At 39.9% G+C, this 22798-nt stretch overlaps 1 protein-coding gene across 10 annotated transcripts in view; it reads left to right on the top strand.

Annotated features, from left to right (window-relative positions):
• The window catches only part of CELF2 (CUGBP Elav-like family member 2), a 557258-nt gene that overhangs the window by 478040 nt on the left and 56420 nt on the right, over positions 1-22798 (top strand). For 9 of the 10 annotated variants that reach the window (XM_027679569.1, XM_027679566.1, XM_027679564.1 and 6 more), the window contains 3 exons: positions 175-223; positions 8762-8896; positions 19343-19422. In XM_027679569.1, coding sequence (XP_027535370.1) covers positions 175-223; positions 8762-8896; positions 19343-19422 — 264 coding nt within the window. Of the gene's footprint in view, positions 1-174; positions 224-8761; positions 8897-19342; positions 19423-22798 lie in introns of those variants that run through there. The other variant, XM_027679571.1, reaches the window with a different exon arrangement.

The raw sequence follows: 22798 nt of genomic DNA, 5'->3' as shown, positions 1-22798 counted from the left end.
GCCCAGTGATCTATTTTTTTTTTAATCTTCCTGGTTATAAAATGTTCCTTTACCATTTTATTTTTTCTTAAAAGCCTATAATACAGTGTTATTTTGAATTTATATAATTAAACATGATTCTTGATTTTTTATTACTATCCAACCTGCCTTACTCTCTTTCATTTTTGTTTTTAGATGCATCATCCTATTCAGATGAAACCCGCAGATAGTGAAAAGTCAAATGGTACGTGTTTAATTTATTTTTACTTAATTGTGACTCTCTCTAAACTAAAGCAAGCACAACATTGTGAGAGGTTTTGCTTTAGTCCTTGTGTGGTGAAAATTATATGAGGTAGTTTCCCTCCACCTGATGTGTTGGGGAAGGTATTGAGCTGCTCTGAACTCCCTTTTATCTTGTGCTTTAAAGAAGGAAGGAAATGTTCTCAAAAAGGGTCTTCCTTGTACCTCCTGTATGTCACAACCCACCTCACTGCATACATCTCTCCCTTGGTTTCTCCTAACAGCAAGGTGACGTGGGAGCACCTGATATTGATAAGATGGAGATGAAATTTTAATGGTGAAATTTAAAAATAAAGGAAACAAAAAAACACTCCTGCATTAACAAACTGTGTAAGCAGATGATCAGCCTTAAACATTTGCCTAAACTACCTTTTTATAGAATGATGCTGTTCTGAATCTGAGCCGAATTTAGGTTTTAATCATATGCTTCATTATGAACTGGGAAACCCACTTTGCAGCTCTCTGTATACTTATTCCTCTCAACGATTGAAAAATGAATGCTATAAAGACAGTAATATCCATTTGGAATACCAGGGTACTGCCTAAGTGGATGTATATGACATGCAAAACAGACAGCATTCTAAATCTATTAAACATGCCAGGTTTATATATTCAAGGAAATAAGATAATCGAATGGTAGCGCAACCTGGCTGGGTGTGATTCTTTAAAAATATATACATGTGTATATTTTGCCCCTTGATTTGTTCCTGTAATTTTCTAAAATATATGTTAAAGATATCATCTGCCTTCTTAGATTGCAAGAGCTTCATTTTCCCATAAGGCCCACATAATCAGAGCTGGTTCCTCCAACAGGCATCTTTGCACCTCATTAATTAGTAATCAGGGCAGAAGCCGTGCACTTAGAGATCTACATACCTGCAAATGTAAATTATGATTGGGCTCTAAATCTCTCTGCAAGGCTTTTTTTAAGGCTTCTTTTTTTGCTAATTGTAGTGCAACCCTTTTTCGGGCTCCTCCAAGGATTAGGAAGTTTGGAAGGAAATTAAAACTTCACATTATGCTAGGTTTCCCATTATAACAACTTTCCAAACAAAAGTGGCCACGAGCACAGGAAATATGAGCTGTCACCCATTTGTAAAGGAGGGGTGTTCTCTCTCTCAGGTTAGAATCAGGATCATCAAAATCTGACTTCTGGCCCTGTACAGGGACAGTCCCAAAAATTACACCACGTGCCCGAGAGTGTTGTTCAAATGCTCACTGAGCTTTGATGGGCTTGGTGCCATGACCACTTCCCTGGGGAGCCTGATCCAATGCACACCCCCACCCTCTGGGTGAAGAACTTTTTCCTAATAGGTTTTAGCAGTGATTTCTTGCTGTCTTCTAATGCTCAGAATAGAAGCCACAGCACCAGCATGGGCAGAAGGACCAAACATTTCAAGGCCCACTGCAGTCCAGGAGAACGTTGCTGTTTGAATCCAAACTCCAGTCCATGGTATTTAGTGCTAGAAGTGGGCAGAATTATCCCTTAGGCATAGGAACACTGGCCTGAACCCTCTGAACTAAGTGTGGCCTCTATGAGTTCTTCTTTCAAAGACAAATTTCACCTCAATTTCCTAGGTAAATTGGAAAAATAAGAGGCAGTGGGCCAAAATTGACTCCCAGTGAGTTACTTGTTCATTGTCTGAAGTGTTTCTTTCTAAAGGAGATTGAACATATTGGCAAAACAGTATAGGGAATTGTGCAAATTCTGTCTTACTCTGCAAGTAGCACCTGCTTGAAAAGCAGGGTACATTAGCTCCTGGCTGCTGCTGTTAGTCCAGGGTTATCTGCATGAAACTCCTGTCTGCACTGTGGGAATACTCTCTTATTTTCTGGCACCTACTCCAAGCATGAAAATCATGAGGGATTGTCTTTTTTCGCTTTTTTTTTTCTTGCCTTTTTTGTATTTTGGGGAAAACAAATTGTCAGATCAGAGCTTCCAATTGTCAAATTAAAAACCTTTTTAAATTTAGACTCCTAGAGGGTGTAGGAACTTCTGATAGGCATGTTCTAGGGGTAGTGAACTGTTTTTTTTTTAATTGACTGGAGAAACAGAAGGCAAGCTAATACTGCAGTGATGCAGTATTTCTGCTCCTCAGAAAGACAGGGTGTAGGCGTGGGGTCCATGGAGTGGGTGACAGTTTGCAAGCAGCTTGGAGATCCAGAAAGATAAAGAACAGCAGCATGGGGGATGTAGAGGCTTGTTTGGCACGTGTTTTCCATATGCCTCAGGCTAATCTGAGGAGGTATATTATCCATGCCAACAGCAAATTGTAAACTGTACCTCTTCAACCAGATTGGTAAGTTCAAAGGGGAAAAGAAAGAAGACATGCCAAGGCATCTTGGTTTTCATGATCTGTGTTGTTTGAGCTTTTGAGGAATACTTGAAACCCTTTGATTTCTGAGTCATGGGAGGATCCCAGTACATTTTGTAGGTAAAGTGGTGTTACTCCATTTTCGAAGAGGTTAATAAAATTCTCTTGGTCAAAATTTCCAGATATCTTGTAAACAGATATGCAGGAGAAGTTAAACACTCACTACAATTCTTCTGAGCTTGTATATGTTTGTGAAGGATTGATAGACCTGTTCAAGTTCCACAGGGAGGAGGAATAGGTCCTCTCATTCAACTTACAGAGGTTTCCAAAGAACAGTATTTCCTGTGTGATATGTCCCCTCCCTATATTGAGTCCCTTGCTAAAAAGGTTTGAATGAGCATCCAAGCCAAAGAATACCAGGATGAAATGCCCCTCCTTCTCCATCACCCTTCCTGTCCTTAGATATGTGCATCACTGCCCCTTAGCACCAAGGACCGAGCTCACCTCATGGAAACTGGGAGATGGGTATAGAAGAGACGCTTCCTGCCCACATGTTACTAACCTAGACCAGGTTGCTCAGAGCCCCATCCAACCTGGCCTTGAACACTTCCAGGGATGGGGCATCCACATCTTCTCTGGGATACCTGTCCCAGTGATTCCTTCCCTGCGTACAATGTGTCTGAGTCATTTCTCTGCTCGTGCAGATGAAGCAAAGCTTAATTTCTTCAAACAAGCTTTTAGCAGCTAGAGTTGATTGGGCAAGACTTGCCTTAAGATCAAATTAATTTGTCTACTCAGGAGTATTCTGAAAAGCTTCTTATTGTTGAGAAATGTAACACCTCTAAAAGATTTTCAGATGATGAATTTTGTAGTGTGTCCTGGTCTGATCACTCAGTAGGTCTAGTCTGACCACCTCTGTGCTAAGTGGTTGTTTTAACCTATCTACAAAGTTTTGTTTAAGGATTATCTTCCAGAAAAGCGTGGGTTTGACTTTGAAGGCTCCACCATTACTAGATTAATCTCAACTGTTAATCACTCACAGTATTTATCCTTTTAAGGGTATTTCCCTTTTTTCAAACAAAGGAGGTTCCTGCACTCTAATGCCAAAGAACACATGAACACCTGCTTGACTCTGAGTTGTCTGTGACCATTAACATGCTACAATTTGGCAAATATTTAAATGTGTCTTGGATCTGGATTTGAACACAGTCAGTACTTTCAGGCACATATCCCACGGACAGTATGCTCCGAAGTGGATCAAAGTATCACTGCTTCAGGGAAAATGACTAAATTCCCTGTTTAAAAAAATTAAAAAAGGAGGGAGGAGGGTAGCTGAGAAATCTTATAATTTATTTTTATTTATTTTATTAGTGAAAAGTTAAAAAATAATTTTGAAAATCTAAGTGGCACAATTTTGCCAATTTGGAGGGAGTAATTAAATGCCATATGTTAGCACTAACACATAGAAAAGTTGATAATTAATGCAGGCAGCTCCAGATCCAGGTGTGATTTTGACAGATTGTATGCAAGGGGTTTTCACAGGCTTACAGATAGGAATAAAAAGTCTGGTTTCTCCTCTTCCCTTCTGTCTGGGAAAAGAAACCAAAAAAAAACACAAAACCCACCATTTATACGTAATTACCTGTTTATTGATTAGCTCGAAAGAGAAGACAACTTCTGGGAGGGGAGGAAATGTCCTCATTATCTGACTGGACTCCTCAGAAATGCATAATAGAGGGTTATAATTTTGATTTTTCAGAATTTTGGGGGTTTAGAAGAGAGAAATGTTTGTCGAATCTTCAGGGAGATTTCCCATGATTATTACAGGGTTTAATTCTTTTGCAGCATTCAGAAAATAATCTCTACTGCTCTGTTCTCCTGGGTTAGCACAAGCGATCTAATACAGCCTGCAAGAAATGCTCATTACCGAAGCAAATTGAGTAAAGCTAAAAAATTAGGCCCTTCAGGATGTTATTCTGCACGTTGGATGCAGTGCTGTCAGAAGACAGGAGGCTCGGTTTGAAAAAATCCGCCCCCAGCAGAGAGAGACTTCATCTCATATAACCTTGGATGGCTAATGCAGTGTTCTGGGCTCAAACACGGTGCCCAGGCACCCGTGCTAGTGATGGCAGAGCGAGTTTTGATGGAGTTATGAGAGCAACTCGTCTCATTTTAAAACGGGTATCTGCACCTCGTCACACAGGGTTCCTTGCATTCTGGGAAACCCCACCCCAAATCCAGCAGGCTTAGCACTGGATGTGTCACTCCAACTGCCCTGGCAGCACAGCTAACCTGTGTCTGTAATATGTTGGGATGGATTAAAGGTGAACCCCATAATGTGTTAATCAAGATGCTGTGTAGTTTCACACCTTCCTTCCTGTAACTAGAACTTCAGGTCTTGTTTACTGTGGCCTTCTGGCTGCTTCTGCTCCATCAAGGAGGGGTACTCAGCCACTCCATCCTACCAGCTGCTTCCAAATGATTGTATCTACTTCCTTCCCACACAGCAGTGCAAAATAGTCAGAAAGTTCAAATAAGCCTATGAGCAAGGTTCAGAAATAATGGTGTCAAACACTCGCCAAAAAAAAATTGATTTTTATGGATTTTGAATTATTGAAACCTACCCCAAATGTGGGAGAGAGAGTTAACAAGCAGCAGTGAAATGCTTAAGAGATATGTGCACACAGGTGCTGACCCTTGTGCGTTGTTATCCTTCCCTCCCAGCGTTCCTCTTATCTGCTCTCATTGCCCAAAGCACTTGCAGCTCCCAAGCTTTGTCCAGTCCCTCAAAGCTCATTTATTCCTCCTGTCCCTGCAGCTGGAGCTCAGGACATCTGGTGTTATCAGGATGACCAAGATTTGGGGGTTGGCTGGAAGGTAACAGCCCTATCTACTGTCAGTAGCAGGGGAGAGACTCCCATGGCACAGCCCACCCCATATTGCTGGGAGAGGTGAGATCAGTCACTCTTTGGATGAGCTGATCTCTTGGCTGTAATTAGGTGAGACACGTTTAGAGTGCCATCCTTTCCCCAGCTAGCAGCAGGTAGCACCTGTCCCGACCTCAACACTTTGCTGGGTCACATGTGTTTAATGTTGGGGTCCTCATTTTACAGTCCATGGGAGCAAGCCGACACACACAGGAAAATGCTCAGGCTTCCCACATCCAAAGTTTGCTAACCTCTAACCCCTCTTGACCCACACTTCTTGCAGCCCATTGTCTATTTGATTCTCAAACCTTGCCTGTCTGACAGGTAAGAATTCATTTCAGAAAGAAAGAAGTGGCTGACCAAAAATGCAGAAACAGATCCTGGCAGTCAGTCTTATCGAGGTGGAAAAGCATTCCTTTCTCTGTGTGAGAATATATCGTTAAAAACTCTTTCAGCCTAATAATATCAGATGTTCTATCAGATGGAGTGAAAACATGTAATTATGATCTTGACAATTGTCACTTTAAATGTTTTTTATGCTGGGCCCCTAGCCAAAAAAAGAATAGCAATTTTCTTAAGCTTCAACACTGATCAGCACTGACTAATGGCACTGAATGCAGAGCACGTCATCATATCAATATGTTTTCTGTACTCTGAGCATTCTTATGAAATCTGCATTTTTAAGATGTACAGTACACAGGAGCTGGATGTTTAATTTACTATAAAATCACCCTCAAGCAGCAAACCAGCAAATCATGTTAGTTAAATGGCATATTTATAGGTTTACCAGTGAAACCAAAGGAGGCCGGTGGGGAGTTTGTTGCCTGCTACTCTTTGGAAAATTAAAGCTTTCTGTTTGCATCTCATTTCTTTTGGATCTCCATGTGAATCTCTTTGGTTTGAATCTTTGTCCTGGCACCAAAGCAGGACCCAAGGGACCTCCTTTGGGATGCCGAAGTAGGCATTTGTTCAACTTAGCCAGCAGCTGTTTTTAAAAGAGGGTTGGAACCTGGTCACCCTTAGGGTAGACCTGCACACTGTATTTCAAGCCTAAAATCAACCCAATTTAAACTAGCTGGTACTAGCTGACACACAGACAGAAATTAAGATGTTCATAACACAGAGCAGAAGGCAATGCTCGGACCTGTGCTTGGTGCCAAGGCTTCCTCCAGTCTGACCTCGGTCTCTGGTGTGGAGAATCCCAGTCCTGGCAGCCCAGCTGGGTCCTGTGTCTCAAAACCTCTCCTGCACCCTGCCCATAGTCTTTGGCTGTTGTTGAGGGGACAGGCTGGTCAGGGGACTTCCTCAAAAAGATTGCTCCATGCAGTATAGGAATTGTAAAAAGCCAAGTTACAGGCATCCTTTCACCAGCAGAAGTGGCTGCATAGACTCCTCGTGTAGCTGTGAGCAAGGCAATTCAGTTTTCCCATCCTTAAAATAATTATTAGCAGCATCAAGGTCAGTTATGTATTATGAATCAGATGTAAAGTTTCATAATAGGACATAAATATATACATATAAAAATATCCCAACTTGTTGGTCTTATTTGCAATCACGCATATTCAGCTCCTGATCTGTACATAACTGGCTCATCCCATGCATTCATCATTTTTTAACCCTTTCTGGAGGGTTCACCTGCATGTGGAACCTCAATATAAAGTGTGAATGAAAATGTTCAGTCTTGAGGAATCTCTGCTGAGGAAAACGTCTTCCCCTGGGTATTAAATTCACGCCAATTTTCTTGCAAGCTTTTAGAGTGAGAAACTGGGGTTGCAGGGGCTGGTCTCTGTTTTGGATTCTGAAAAATGCACAGTTTTGGTGCTTGCTTGCATAAAAGGTACAAATACTTTTTAAAGTCAGCAATTTAAGGAGAAAATTACTTCAAACACTTCTCTTGATCAATAAACATGAACCTCTTCTTGTTATTCTTGAAATTATTAAATGCACTGAAAGTGTTGAAGTATAACACAAATAAAATCCTAGAAAAAATGGACGCAGTTCCTTCTTCTTCAGCTGCAATTTATTCCATTTGACAAACTCATACTAATACAGGAGACAGAGTTGGAGAGCAAGGGAGGATTCATTATTTTTTTTTGTAAGCCCAGAAATGAAAATACTTCGTTACAAAAATAATTTGCACAATAATAGAAATAAGTAAGTGCAGTGCAGACTCTCTGGAGAAAAGCTTTCCTTCTCTCTTTGCTTCCCCACAAACCCTGACAGTCTGCTCATTAACAGGGAATTGGATTTACATGCCATTTCCAGAGAAGAAGAAAGCACTGGTGTATGCACTGTATAATAAGCACTTTAGATTTTTGGTTTAATATAGATGGGTGGGTGCGTTAACATTTTTAAGTCTTTCCAGAGTGAATTAAGTTTTGATGACCTCTTTCATTTTTGACAAGAGTCCCCAGCTTTAGACCTGTAAATTTGAATTTGATTAACAGGACTGTGTGCGTCCTGCTGCAGCAGTCCAGCTTGTGCTGGTTTTGGTGACAGTGCAGGCAGGAAATAATCTGCCAATACTTCAGGTAAAGCACCTTTTTCATGGGTATTTTTTGCAAACTCAGCATCCTTATCAATCTGAGGGTCTTCAAGTGATGTCCCAGAATATGCTTTGTGTCCTCCTAAAGGGGAGAGGGCTGCGGCAGTCTGAAAGAAAAACAGCAGAAAAATTTAATGCATTCTTTTTCCAGAGCAGCCAGTGCACATCTGCCTTTCCAGTGCTGTGCATTAAGTTGGCAGAAATTGAAAGCTCCGATAGGAGCTGCTCTCTCAAAACATTTGTCAGGAATATTTTTCATTAGCTCGTATCATTACGCGCAAAATCCCTTGTTCACCCTCACCCCATCATGATTTCTTTCACACATGAGGGGGGTGAGGGAATTTATCTGAATTAGAATCTATGCAAAGATATCTTTAAAAGTCCCTCTAACAGAGGATGCTTTTAGAAGCCGTTATGGGGAGGCGTATGCAGAATGACTAAGACAGCCAATTAATATGTTATATAAACAGCAAGCACCACTAGAAAAAGGAGAGAGAGAAAGAAAAACGAGATATTTGGGGTGGGGGTGGAAGGGGGGAAGGGAGATTGTAAGTATAAAGTGTTTGCCTTAGGACTTGTCTTCAGTTACAGAGCCAGACTCACATGACTGGAGCTTGGTTTGATGTGGTAATGAAGCATTGATCACAGGAAAAAGATGAAATGGCCTTTGCTCATTCATTATTTTTATCTTCTAGCTGTGGAAGACAGAAAATTGTTCATAGGAATGGTTTCGAAGAAGTGTAATGAGAATGATATCAGGGTGATGTTTTCTCCGTTCGGCCAGATAGAAGAATGCCGAATCCTTCGGGGACCGGATGGGCTGAGCAGAGGTGAGTGTGCAGCCTGTAAAGTCTCTTTCCTTAAGTGCTAATTGGGAGCTATATGTCACAGCCAAGGTAGGCAGAGCCGCTGTCTGCAGCGAGAGGTTATGCTGTAATACATCCCACGTGATGAAGTTATCCACATGAACTTTTCACTGTGACTGAAATTATCACCTTTTATTTCCAGTGTCAGAAAGGTCTTGGTGCCAACGTATTAACTTGTGTTATCACCCTGTTTGTCAGCTGGAAAGGTTCCTTTGCACCCTGAGAAAACATCCTCAGTTTTCTGCTCTCGCAAAATCAAAGTTGCTTCCCTGACCCTATTTCTGCTTTGTAGCACAAGGCCAAAATAAAAAGAAAAAAAAGGCAGGACTGTAAATGACCGCTTAAAGGTCATGGGAACTGGCCCACGTTGTAGCACTATCTCCTCCATTCCTGTGTTTTCTGTAACTATATGCAAAACATAGGTCTGCTGTAACTGAGAAACAAAGAGGTTAGCTTGAACCTGAGAGCTTTGCCTGAACAAAAGTTTGTAAAAAGAGATTTCAAATCTTGTGCCTCTACCACAACTCAAAAACCAGGGGAGAGGTGTTAAGCAGCACCATCAAGAGTGGTCAAGTGGACGACCTGAACTTGGAAATGAAATGCAGCACAGACTTTAATAGCCAGTGATCCCTTTTGAGTGCAAAAGTGCCTTTTGGGGAAAGGCCTTCTGAAAACATACTGAAAAGAAAAATAAACTTATATTGATGACCCAGAGTGCATATTAACTCCACGGTATATGGACCTGAATTTATTCTCAGAGCATAAACCTTGTCAAAATGTCAGTGCCAGGGTTGCTGAGTGGAAAAGAAAATAGGGATAGTCCCATCTGTCAGTGCAGAAGGATGCTGTGGTACCTGCCACAGCCATTTAATGGTACAGGGCATAAAGTAATTTTAAGTGTGGAGCTGTGAAAAACATCACTTCTATAGAAAAAAAATAGAAAGCACAGTTTATGCATTTTATTACATTTTCAAAAGGCACAGAAAAAAATAATAGCATCCATTTTGCATATAGACATGGATATAGATTTGGAATTCTTTCTTTGCTTTTGGATTTACGTGTTTCCAGTAGGCTATAGGATCCACAGTATTTGTGCATGGGTTGTTTTGGTTTGGTTTGGTTTTTTTGCCCAATTCTTTTAAAATACCTACAAATTTCAGCAAGGGAAGTGCAGGTGTTCGTATATTTCATGACATTGTTTGAAAGCACTTAGTGTACTACTTCTGAATAATAAGGACTTGTTGCAATGACACTCTGGCAATAAATAGAGAGTCCCAAGAAAATTATGCACTTACATTTATGCTTTGTGATCCCCAGACTTTTGGGGCTGGGATGCAGCAGTCCCTTCAGGCAAGCAGAGCCTTGCAATGCTGGCTTTTGCCTTGGGGAAGATTAGGGGAGAGGTCTGAGGTTGGTTCTTGCAGCTCAGTAAGGAATGTTTACTGATGGAGTCGAGTGAAGCCATTATCTTTCTAAACTCAACATTGTGGCAAAATAAGTATTTCTGATTTTCACTGATTTCATTGTGTAAGTAGCACAGGGAAGGGGTGATGGAAGACACAAGTGGGAAAGGAGCTAATTAACTGCTGAAATAACAAGATCTGTGCATCAGATGTTTTGAGCCCCAAAAAAGATTTAATTGACTTGTCAGCATCACCCAACAAAGAAATAGATCTTTCCTGGGATCCACAAAAATCCCACTGCACACTTGCTTTTATTCAACACTCTTTGAGTATAGCAGGAGCATAGAAAAGCTAATTATGAAATCCAACAGAGTAAGTGAGGTTGGTGGGGTAGTTTTGTTCTGCAATGAATAGCAATCTCACAACAATGAGAAGCTGAGATTCCTAGGCTGTGCAGGGCAGTGTCCTGGGCTGGCCAGCACATCTGTAGAGTTAATGTGCTGCTGGAGACTGAAGATCTCAGTGCAGGTAGGTCACACACCAGTAGTCGTAGCAGAGCTGTATCCTCTCTGCCACTCGGGTTCATTTCGGTCACAATCACGACTGATATTCTATCATGCCCTCATGCATCATGCCTTGTTAAACTCGAATTGCTTTCTACACACCCATGTTCACACTTGAAAATGAGTTCAGCTGCGCCAACCAGGTTTTCAGGCAGATTTTTATCAGCTTCACGAAACCACCACTCCATGAGCAAAGGCAAAGTGTTGGGAAAATGGTTGGTATCGCAGTTGAAATGAAAAGTGCTGAGGGAGATCTGCAGAGGAGGGAGCTTGACTGAAAAACTACAAGGTGAAAAACTGCTTCACTAAAGCAAGAGGGAGAATTTATAAAGTTAAATCTTTGTAAAGAGTTCCAGTCCTTAATGAGTTTTAATTCATGTTTCCATTTCCAAGATGTTAATTCCCTTTGCCACAAACAGTATTTGTTTTCCCAGCACCGGTCTGGATGTGCTTCCCTCCTAGACTCAGAGAGGTGAATGAAAAATAGTCACTATCTTAGGGAAACACTGACCCTGCCATGCCAAAGCCTTTGGAGACTCAGTTCTCACAGCAGTGAGATGGAAATGTGGTCCAGTAAACTCCATTTGGCATCTCTTTTCAATTGCATAACAAGTGCACATCAATGGATCTCTGGATGAAAAGAGCTTGAAAAGTATCTTCTTGGTATTTGTGCCAGCTTTTGAGCTTTGTTAAAGAGTTCAGGCAAATAATCTGCATTACCAGCAGATAGTTGCAAGGAATAGCTCCAGGTTACACTGCTCAGTAGAGCAGTTTGGTTTGGGCTGGGTTGTTTGTTTGGGGGTTTTTTACTTAGTAAAAACTATAAAGGTTTCATTTGACTTTTAGACAATGTCTGCACTACAACATCAGCCTCACTGCTGGTAGAGTAACAGTCTGCTCTCAGCTCATAGGCAAGATGTAGGGTTTTAGTTTACTACGTGGCTCCAGTAGCAAGGAGAAATCCTGTCCTGTGGCATCAAGAGAAAATGTAACACTTTGTGATGAGTGTGATATAAGTGCTAAGATAAAGGGAGAGAGGGAGAGAGATGGAACTAGTTGTTTCTATTGTAGTTTCTAGCCAAGAGTTGACAGAACTTTATTAAAGTCGCACCCACTGCTGTCACTAGTGATAATGGACCATCAGCATTTCAACTCCAAATTCCTATTGTCAGCTGTTTGAAACTCAGCTGTAAAATGAGACTAAAGTAATGATACAGAGCTCCAGTGGTAGAGCAGTGCATTTTAAAGACACTGAGATTTTTTTCCCTGAGTCATATTTTTCCCCGAGTCATATTTTTCCCCATTATTATACACTCCTATATCTAAGAAATAACCATTGTTTATACCTGTAACTTGTTATATTTTGATCAGCTTCAAGAATAGGCAGCAACCAAAAGGCTTTGCTTTCTGAAGGCTTTGGGATAGTCCCTGTGAAATTAGTTGGCTGGCAGAGAGTAATTCCTAGCTGTGGAAGGTATTAAAAAATAGAAATACCCTGTTGGCTGTAGAGATAAAGAAACCCAGCAGCCATGGAGGCTGGCCCTTGCTTTAGCAGGGTTTGTGGGACTATCTAAAGAAGCTTGCCACTGCCGTACGATATTCATTATTCAAAGGGAAGGATTCAGCCTGCAGGGTTGTTTAATCCAGCACTTTCTCTGAAGAGCTAAGTATGCTTTACAAAAATTCATGATTGTGATATCATGTGCTAAGCTTCATTATCATGAAAAAGCAGAAGTGAACTGCCTCAGATGATTAAGATTTTAAATCACTTATTGTAAACGGCTTAAGGAAACTTTCAGACCTCCTGACTCCCAGTGCTGTGTAATGTCTACATGACCACAGATGCCAACACAGACAGCCATGCAGTGATAGCTGGAGTGTGCAAAAATAGCCAGAAATATCCAAGTTTGGTTTGTAGCTGTGCCACTGATGTGCTGTATTGACCATAGGTGAGTTGGTCTCTCATCGCCTCTGTTATTCTGTTCCTTAAAATAAGGGTAGCAACACTTCTCTGCCTTTGTAAAACACTTTTTTTAGATCAGTGGATCGATATCTCTGTATCACTCTAGGAATTATTACCATCTATAATGATGATAAAAAAAATCCTCTTATCCTTATCACAGGAGCACCGCACAGAAAATTATTCTGCTGTATTGCTAAGTGCAGATTTATATATCAGATACAAAAAAGATGTCAACTGGGTTAATAGCATGCACTGAAAAAACCTGCTAATAACATGTAGAGACAGTTGGATATACCATGAAAATTGTGAAAAAGCTCAAAATGCATTTTTCTACATCTTCAAGGCTCCGAATTGTATGATTTTTTAACAAAACATCACCAGGCACATGGGACAAGTGAATATTTCTGCAGACATTGATTACAAGGATTGTTTTTTTCGCTCTTTCTTTGCTTTAAGAGCAGGTTAGAAAAGGAATAGAGAGTTACACCATGGTCAGGCAATTTAATTTCATTAAAATCCATTCATAACTTTCAGATTCAAGGGTTTTCTTGATGAATTAGTAAAAGAAAATTAGTATTTGCATCACAATTAATTGCAGGGAAAAGTAGGTGAGATTTTATGCCTTTTTTTTTTTCCTCATGGATATTTACTGCTCCTCTCTCAGCTAAAGTACCATGAAGTGCCAGCTATGGGTACACCCTGGATTAGGGGTCCCCTTCTGAGTTGTATATCAGTAAGTGGTGGGAAACAAGGACAGTGGAAGTGCTGTATTTTAATAGCTCTTCAGAAGCACATCCATGCCTTATTTGTTTTGCTGTAATGTGGTAACGTTTTCATTTTTTCCAATCATTATGGCACATTTAATTTAGTTCTCCCTTGCTGAAACTCTTTTGCAGCTGGGAAGGAAGAAACACATCCAAGTGACCAATGTCTCTGCTGGCCTTTGGCCAGTAACTACATCTCAGATTTCCATTACTGCAGCTTTGCAGCAATCCCTCCCCAGAGGGGAAGTCTGAAATGAAATAATTTACTAGTTTTTATTTCAGCAAGAGGGTCATCAAGGCACTGTTAGATACTGTGGTCTTTGGTACCCGTTTGATTCTGTGTTTGTGTAAATTCCACTTACTGGAGTCTGTACTCTGCAGGGTGGGTAATTGAATGTCCAATTAGAAATGCTTTGAGGGAACCATGAACTTCAGGAAATTTAAAATCTAGGAAACTGTCATCTGGTCAGTAGTCAAGTCAGCAGAGCTGAAGAGCTCAGGCATGGTTACAGGACGTGCCTCTTGTTACCTTTATGTGCCTGATATGCATAAACTGAAAAGCTTCACTGTGACTTTTTCAAAACTATTTCCTTTGGGCTGAATTGTTGCACTTGGTCTCACACCTGTCGTTATGTGTCTTAAGTAATACTTAATGACCAAACGTCGCTACAATAAACAATTTGATGTCTTAATTTGTAGATGAAATGTATTTTAAACACTAAGACAGATTTTTGTATGATGTCTTTATTAGGAAGCTGTTTCCCAGGCTGTTCGCTCCTTCAAATTGGTTTGTATTAGCCGAGTGTAGAAAAGGGAAAGTCTACTTTGCAATCTCAGCTAGGAATATTTTAACCCAACTAGAGCTTATTTTTGTCACATTTCAATTTCCATAGCTTTTTATTCAAGCCTTATCTTTTCTTTAAATAGAGGCTTTCATCTCAGAGGATCCCAAATACACTTTGGAGGAGTATTTGGCAGCTTTTCATTATTGTTTCTTCACAGAAATTGAAGAAAAACTTTGTTTGTGGTGAACTGGGAAGCTGTGGTGCAACCATTCCAGCACCAGCTGCACAGCCACCACACCAGCACTGTGATTGCTCAGGTGTCTTTGAAAACCTCTTGAGTCTTTTTCTGTGTCAGAATGGTCACTGTATATATATGTATATAGTCTTCTTCTTTTTTTTAATTGTTTACACCTGCCATTCTTTCATCTCCAGCACTTTAAAACCATGTTTTTAAACTTCCAAGCAATGTCTATGGGGTTTGCTTCTCCTTTTGGCTTCACTGGGGGCTTTAAAACCTCTGGTAGACCACAGTAGTTGGATGAGTTTCTTGTGTACGTATGAACCTTACCTGAGGATTCCATACTTAAAAATGTTCTACTTCACTTGCAGCTTGCAAGTATTGGTGTTGTGTTAGACTGTGCATGAACTGCTGGCTGAACATTTCACAACAGTCTAGGAAAGCTTGAGATGAGAAGAATCACATGCAGTGGGAGCTGAAATGGGACAGAGCTGATATTTTTCAAATATTTCAAATATTCAGTCACCCAAGCAGCAAGCCTTAGGTTTGGGATTGCACGGATCAAGGAGGAGGCTTATCAAATTTCACACCTTTTTCAAATTTCCTTTTCAGTTTGTGGTGGGAGGGGGGTAAGGAGCAACACTGAGAGTTTAGTTGTTCTCTCAGCTGAGATGGCAGATGTGATAATGTGCTCCAAAACACATCTCCTGTGACAGAGCTGGGTGCCTGCCTCCAATTCCACCTGCAGGAGGAAACTACTTCCAGGAGCCTTTCCCCAGTCAATTCTTTTTCTGGTGTAGAGGGTGAGAGGGCAGCCTTGGAGAAGCAGCTAAAACTCTTTGACCTCCTTTTTCCCTCCCCTTTTGCTTCTGCCACTGATCCCTGACATTTTGAAACCAGAGCTGAAAAGTAAGTGCAAGGTGACTTGCAGGATTACTATATTTACAAAAAAATCTAGTTTTTGGTGTGGCTAGGTAGCTGGTGGCACAAAATGAAGTCATTTCAAGGCTTTAGCTATAGAAATATCCCCTTCTCCACATTTTTTTCTCCCAGAGAGCTCCATAGCTCCAGTAAGAAGGGAATAATTGAAGTATTGGGACTCAGTGTGGTAGAACAGAAATAGTTTGCTTGTAGCTATTGGTCCGGAAGACCTCAGCCCATGGCATGCCAATCAATGCCATGTTTCATAGGATGAGGTAAGAGGCCACGAAAATCTTTCTTGTTTCCTTGCACTACGAGGCATGAAATCTGATTAGTCTTGTCCTCTTATAATTGTGATTTACAGTCCTAAAGCTGGCAGTGTGTTCCCAAAAGACCACCTGTGTCCCTGCGATGCAGTGAGTGAGAGTATGCTGGAAAGGGTTTTCCCAACCCTTTAGAAACATGAACAAATGAAATACAGTTTCCTTGGACATCAGCTTCCGATTAAATTCTATGTACCCAACAAAACCATCCTCCTCAAATGCATATGTACCTCATAGAGGAAAATCAAGGTCCTGCCATTGGCCATGGCAGAGAATACAAGGATCCCAGAGCAGCTTTTCTGACCACTTAAATTACAAATGCAAGTTAAGTGATAAAGTTAAGTAGACCTATTCCTATGATACAGGCTTAGCTCTCCTCCAGTGTGGCAGTCTGGTTATGAAGGAAAGGACTCCATAGTTCACACATAATAAAATGTATAATATCCCATACTTCATGCATAACATAATGTACACACACACGTAATAAATATACAAATTTTGTGTGTGAGTGTCCAGTTTTGGTAGCTGAAGAATAACCTCTGAATGTGAAAACATGTAGCAATGTCTGGAAAGATGGTTAAATGGAAATATAGCTAGAGTTTAATTGGGGGGCTTGATGGTAACCACTGAAGGTCTGGGTTTTCAAATAATTTAGAAATAACTTTGTCTACTGAATTTTTGCCATGGTTATTGAGGTAAATTGGGTATTTACTGTGCAAATGGCTACTGTCCATTGGTGGGAAGTGGCCTGCTGACTGGAGATAACAAGGGGACCTAACCTTGTAGCCTCTGGCTGGCAAACCCTAATTAAAATGCAGCCCCATCCTCTCTGTGGAATGCTGTTTCCAAATGCTCATATTCAAGCTGCATAACCTCATTCATCAGGCATTCCCCTTGCCCACAGAACAAGTTTCTTTCAAATTGGTACAGAAATCTGCTACGAAGGTCTTTTTGCTCCGTGACAAAGGCAACGGGACCCACGCTAATGGTTTTGGGCTGAGGAGCGAGGAGGAAGGCTTTGCAGTGTTGTTGGGCACCGAAAGTCCCCAACAGCTGAGCTCTGTGGTTAAAAAGAGAAAAAGCTTAAGGGAGGGAAGGGAGAGTTTGCTTTATCTTGAGAGGAATGCAGCCTTATTTCTCTGCTGATTCACATTTCTTTTGAGACCTGCTAATTGCAACATCTCTCAGTAAGTTACTTACAGCAGAACTACTGGGGAGAAATTGTGATAAATGCATAAACTGTGTCTTATTGATTTTTGTTGACTTTTTACATGCTTCTTATGCATTCAAACCCTCCATTCAGTAATTGTCACTATGGTACACACTCCTGGATAATGAGAGCCAAAGAAGCAAGTGAAGCAGTTTCTTGACCATTATCAACAATATTATTCAAGGCTCTGTATGGGGTTCCTTGCCTGCCCTCCAGTATATCTCTATTTGTGCTCATCCCCCGTTGAATTTGCAAGACGAGAAATGAAAACCCTTGGTGTTATTTCCTCTGTTAATGGTAATAACAGAAATGGTATTAAGAGAGATTACTGTGAGACTGATGGTAAATTTGGACCTCTTTTAGTGCACAGCAGCAATATGGAATCTAAGCAGAGGTACTGTGGTTTATTTACCTTTCTACTACACATTTTGTCTAGATTGTTGTACAGAAAGCTGGTTTGTTACATCATATTCTGTGACAGAAATTTGTTGCTGAACGAGATCAGTATAGCAACATGTAGTATGGCTAAACAGTAGTAAGACATCATCAGCTGTTTTGTTACCTAAGAAATTCGTGAAGTTTGGGTAAAAGAATTATGACTTCTGATTTTATGATGCTCACCTATCAGCCAGAGGTATGTAAGACAGTTTAGGTTCTCTTGAATCAAGGGCCTTTGCATTAAAGAGGAAAAAAAATACCACATGATGCAAAAATGCATTGACTTTATTTTCATGACTAGATGTAGTGCTTTTGGGTAATGATCAGGCATTGCTTTCTCTTACTGTTGTTTGATTAAAATGTGAATACAGTCTTGACTTGATAATCTTACCAGGTACACACAGAGCTAAAAAGAAAAGGTATTTTATGCCTCAAATTGATTTGCATAAACCAAACAATCTGTTGCTTGTTGGATTGCAAAATGGTTTATTTTGCCCATTGGCCACAGGGGCAACAATATTGTATTTTTGATGCCAGAATGTAGCTTTCATGCATTAGCTCTCAAATGACAATATGCTTTAGCCTCTCAGTGCTTAGATCTGCTTCATTTGGAAATCTTTTAAGTAGTAATAATAATAATGTTTTGAGGAAATTGAGTGGAACACTAAATTATTCTCTGAAACCTAAGTTCAAACTGTGCAAGGCTAAGGGAGCTGAAAATCAATGCACTTTTAAAGTCATTAGAGATCACAAGTGAAATAAGTCTGTGTTGCTTAAGCTAAGCTTTTAGTGTGCCATGGTATTATTACAAAATCAGCCTGAATCTGCATTAATTTCACAGTCTTTTTCTTTAAGATGCCCAAGGGTGCATGAAGAATAAAATGTAAATCTCAGGAGGCAATGTTTTTATTAGCCAAAAGGGCAGTGAGTCATGCACTAAAAAAGTTGAACTGTACCATGCCCAGTGTAGGTATGGCTGACAGTAGTAAAAGGGTGGAAATATAGCCCAGGCATTAGCCTAGTGGCTTTTCATTATGATTTAAAAGACTGAGGAGGAAAAAAAAAGTGATTTTTCAGGTTTTCATGCACATAGCTTCAGAATTGTTCAAGGTGGCGGTAGCTTTAGAATTACACTTGTACCTAGGACTCGGAGAAACAAAAATAGTAAAGATTTTTATTTTTGTTATTTTCTTAAATGTTGAGATTCCACCTACATTACTGAATTTTGTCTGAGTCTTTTCACACATAGTCACAGGCTACACAGTGGAGTTTTTCTCATTCTAATTTGTATGATCATTCTTGGTGCATCACAGTAATGTGTGATGTAATGGACCCCTGTATTAAATTCCCAATTCAGCTGTCGGTAATGCCAGTCATTTATTCACAGTTTACCTGCACAAAAGCCAGAGCGAGCAATTGTTAATGCATGGTCTGAATAGACTTAACTATGCAATCCAAAGGCTATATAAAAGCCTTACTTATTTCAAACCCTGTGGCTAAAGAACAAAAACAGAAACAAAACAACATGAAAAAAAAAACCAACCAAAAATTTAAAAAAAAAATCGAAACAAAACCCCTTCACATCACCCATCCCCACCTAATTTTTTTTCTTTCATCTATGGTCAGATTAGCAAGTCAGCACTGTCGATAAATAAACTAGAGAAGTTGTTTATTTTTATGTACTACTGAGAACAGTGTCGTCTTGTGGCCGTTCTCGTAGACTGTGTTGGTTTAACAAGCGTCCAACCCTTTTGTCTTGTTGTTTTTTGTCTTTCCTGCTCCCTGTCCCCTTGTTCCCACAGGCTGTGCGTTTGTCACATTTTCTACAAGGGCAATGGCACAGAATGCAATCAAAGCCATGCACCAGTCTCAGACCATGGAGGTACAGTACTGTATCATTTGCCCTTTCTTTGTTTTCTTTGTGCAAATGATTGCGAATGGTAAAGCCATGCTCTCCTGGATCAGATCAGACACATGACAATCACAGATTTAAATTTTTTACCAGCTCACTCTACTGGTCTTTGTGAAGCTTTATTTTTCTTAATCACCTGAAAGCGCACAATAAGGTGGCTGTGTGGTATCCAAACACAGCTCTCTATCCTGTTTTCAGTGGCATTCGCAGAAAATAAAATGCTGTGAATACCACTCCTCAGTCGTACTCAGAGTATATCTGATGAGTAAATTATCTCTATTTTTAGCACACGTACCCCCCAAAGAAAAATCTTAGTTTCTTTTAAATAGATTTCTAAGTGTTGTGATTTGTACTGCTCTGAGAAAAAAAACTCAAGAGATTTAACATGGCCACACTGAGTTACTAGTGCATGTGTTTTTCTGCAAATAGAATCTCTTTTTAACTTAATATAATTTTGCCTTCTTCATGTAGCCAATAAAAATGCTAATGATGACAGAGCATGTTGAAGTGTGGCACTTCCTGCAGAGCACCCGTCGTGGCTGGCCCCTCGCAAGCAAGATTCTTTATTCCCTTCCAAACTGCCTCTATGGCCTCAGATTTTATCATGATGAGCAGCTCAAAACTTTAAACTTGTTCACTTAATGTGACTGTAGCTGCGGGCTAACGATCCGGTCCTTGGAGTGGTTATCGAATGCCACGGCTTGTCTGGCAATCTCAAAACTTTTTTCAGTCTGTGATTTTTGTCATGGTCTTTCAGAATTTTGCACAAAAAACCGCACAAGTATGAAATCTTTACTTACTCTGGATCTTCTAGCTTATCATTGGAGAGTGCATGTTATACTGTATTATGTATACTGTATCTTCGTGTAGTGATGATTTTTCTCAGAGGTGGCATTGATGTTATGTGCACTTGTTTTCTTTTTTTTTTTCTTTTTATTTCTTTTTCCACCAGGACCTTTCAATTTTTTTTAATTTTTTTTTTCTCTCAGTGATTTTCCTTTGCAATGCTCTAGTCTCCCAAAGCATGCTGGGTGCTAAACAATCATTATTGCGTCATGTCGTTGAGCTGCTTTGTGTAACGAGCCAAGGGGGGAGACCAGGGGTGGGAGGGTGGACAGAGGAGAAGGAGCAGAAGATAAAATTCCAGCTAGTGCATGAAACTGTCACTAACTGTTTCCTGTATAGTACAAGTAATGATATTGGCATTGCAAAGCTATTGTCTTTCCAAACATCACGTTTGAATTTGGTTGAGCTTCTTTTATAATCGATGTGTTTTCTTTTCAGTGCAATGCATTTTTAGACCCTGGGTATACAGTTTTAGATGAGAATCTGCCAATGAGATGAGAATAATTGAAATTATATTTACTAGAAAGCTGCTGTTATACAGTCTATGCAGTCTGACAGTATATTGTGAAAAAACTGCCACTTTGAGCCTCAAAATAATACCTGTAGTAATTTGTCTGCCATGCACTGCTCCTTTAATTCAGATATATATGTTTTGATGGGTTTGATTCCTAGTAAAACGGAAATGTTTATTGGTAATACTGTGTTTTACCTATATTTTCCATGTGTTTTAATGTATTTTTCTGTCTAGCAAAATGAATTTTACACAGCTCTACTTCAGAAGATGGTAAAATTAAAGACATAACACCTCCCAGACAAATTCTCCCTTTCCTCTGTTGTAAGCAGCACTCCAAAAGAGGCTGGGTTTTGACAGGATAATCCTAGTGACATTAGTTCTATAGAATCTTGGATCAATTCTATAGAGTCTTGGACCAAGATCCTTCTCAACACCTTTAGAGACATCATCACTGAGATCTCCATATAGGCAAAGAAATTCCAAATATTTTGCACTTTGAACATCTGGGTCTTTGTGTCAGTTGAGCTTAGGCTGGGAGTCCCTTCTTGGAAAGAAGCCATACACCCTCCCTGTCCATGGGGGAGGGACTCATTGGAGGCTGTACCTGCTGCCCTGACAAGACACAGGAACATATGAAGGCAGCACAAGTTGTTGGGAAGAAAATGGCACTAAATGGTACGGACATACCACGCCATTGAAAGAGGAAGGGAAATGCACCTTGTGTATGTGCTGGAAACCTCCTCTCAAGATAGAAAATGGAAGTGCATAAAACAGAAATCACCCTGTAGGCAAAAAAAAAAAAAAAAAAATTGCTCACTTTTGCCAAGACTCCTCTAGTAAAAAGTTAACTTGCGTTGACTGACGTTAAGTGTCAACTCTCAGCCTGAAACAGTCATCCTTGGACACTTTTGTTTCATGTTCTTTTCCAAACAAAAGTGGACTTAGGGGACCACGTATAGTACACAATTGCATTTCAACCCAATTACTAGAGATTTTATTTTTTCTGATTTCATTATTTTCACTTCTTTAGCACGCATCATTGACCAAGATGAATTTTCAAAGTGGGCTAAGAAAGAACAATGGGGATGTTAAGTCCAGATGAACACGTCTTATATAATGATACGTTCTCTTACTGCTCTTTCCACCTGACTTACTGACCTGGTTAAATCAACTGATTTAAAAAATATAATTGCTGCTCTAGAGTGTTTGCTTTTCTATCTCATTTCTGTGGAGGTTTTTTGTTTGTTTAAGGCATTCAAATGCAGCATCAGTAGAAGACACTAATTTGTTATCATGGAGTAAATTTGATACAACAATAACAACCCTTTTCTCATATAGAGCCACTTGCTAGATATAATTTCAGTCTTCAGAATGTTTGCTTTCTTGAAAATGATGAAGTGATGAAATATAAAGCAGACAGTGAAAAAAATGAATTATAGATTCATAAATTGCAGAGATATTGTTTTTATACAATTTACTGACATTTAAGCATTCATAAATATGTCAGCTGTAGTGTTGAGTGCTGAGCTGCTGAACTGAAAACTGAAATAGCCATATAATATTTCTTCCTTTGATACTCATTTCTATTTCTTTGGAAATAGACTTGATTCTCCTGTACATCTAAGTAGAAGGCAGTAAGTTCTGGTTGTTCTTAACCCGATGTTACCAAACCTTATAATAAATAGAAACAGCTTGCTTTTTTTATTAGAAAAACGTGAAAAATCTCTCTTACACACTCCACCCCCCAGCTCCTTTTTCTTTCCTTTTTTTTTAAATTATCTTATTTTTAATATTAGTATAAAAATCACTAGAGAGAGGTAATTGTGTAACAAGCCAACTCCTCCATAATCTTTATTTGATTGCTGGAGTGTTATGTATCTCCTTTCTCTCTCACTGAAACACTGAAAGACCTTTTTACAATGAAACACACAGGAAAGGAATTGGAGGTAGAATAATAAATCACAAGTGATGATTTTCCAAGATAAT

Source organism: Neopelma chrysocephalum, unplaced genomic scaffold, assembly GCF_003984885.1.
Source record: "Neopelma chrysocephalum unplaced genomic scaffold, ASM398488v2 Primary Assembly neopelma1_45, whole genome shotgun sequence".
In the NCBI taxonomy this organism is placed as follows: Eukaryota; Metazoa; Chordata; class Aves; order Passeriformes; family Pipridae; genus Neopelma; species Neopelma chrysocephalum.
The sequence above is the reverse complement of the archived record's forward strand: the minus strand, read 5'-3'. Positions and strand labels throughout refer to the sequence as shown.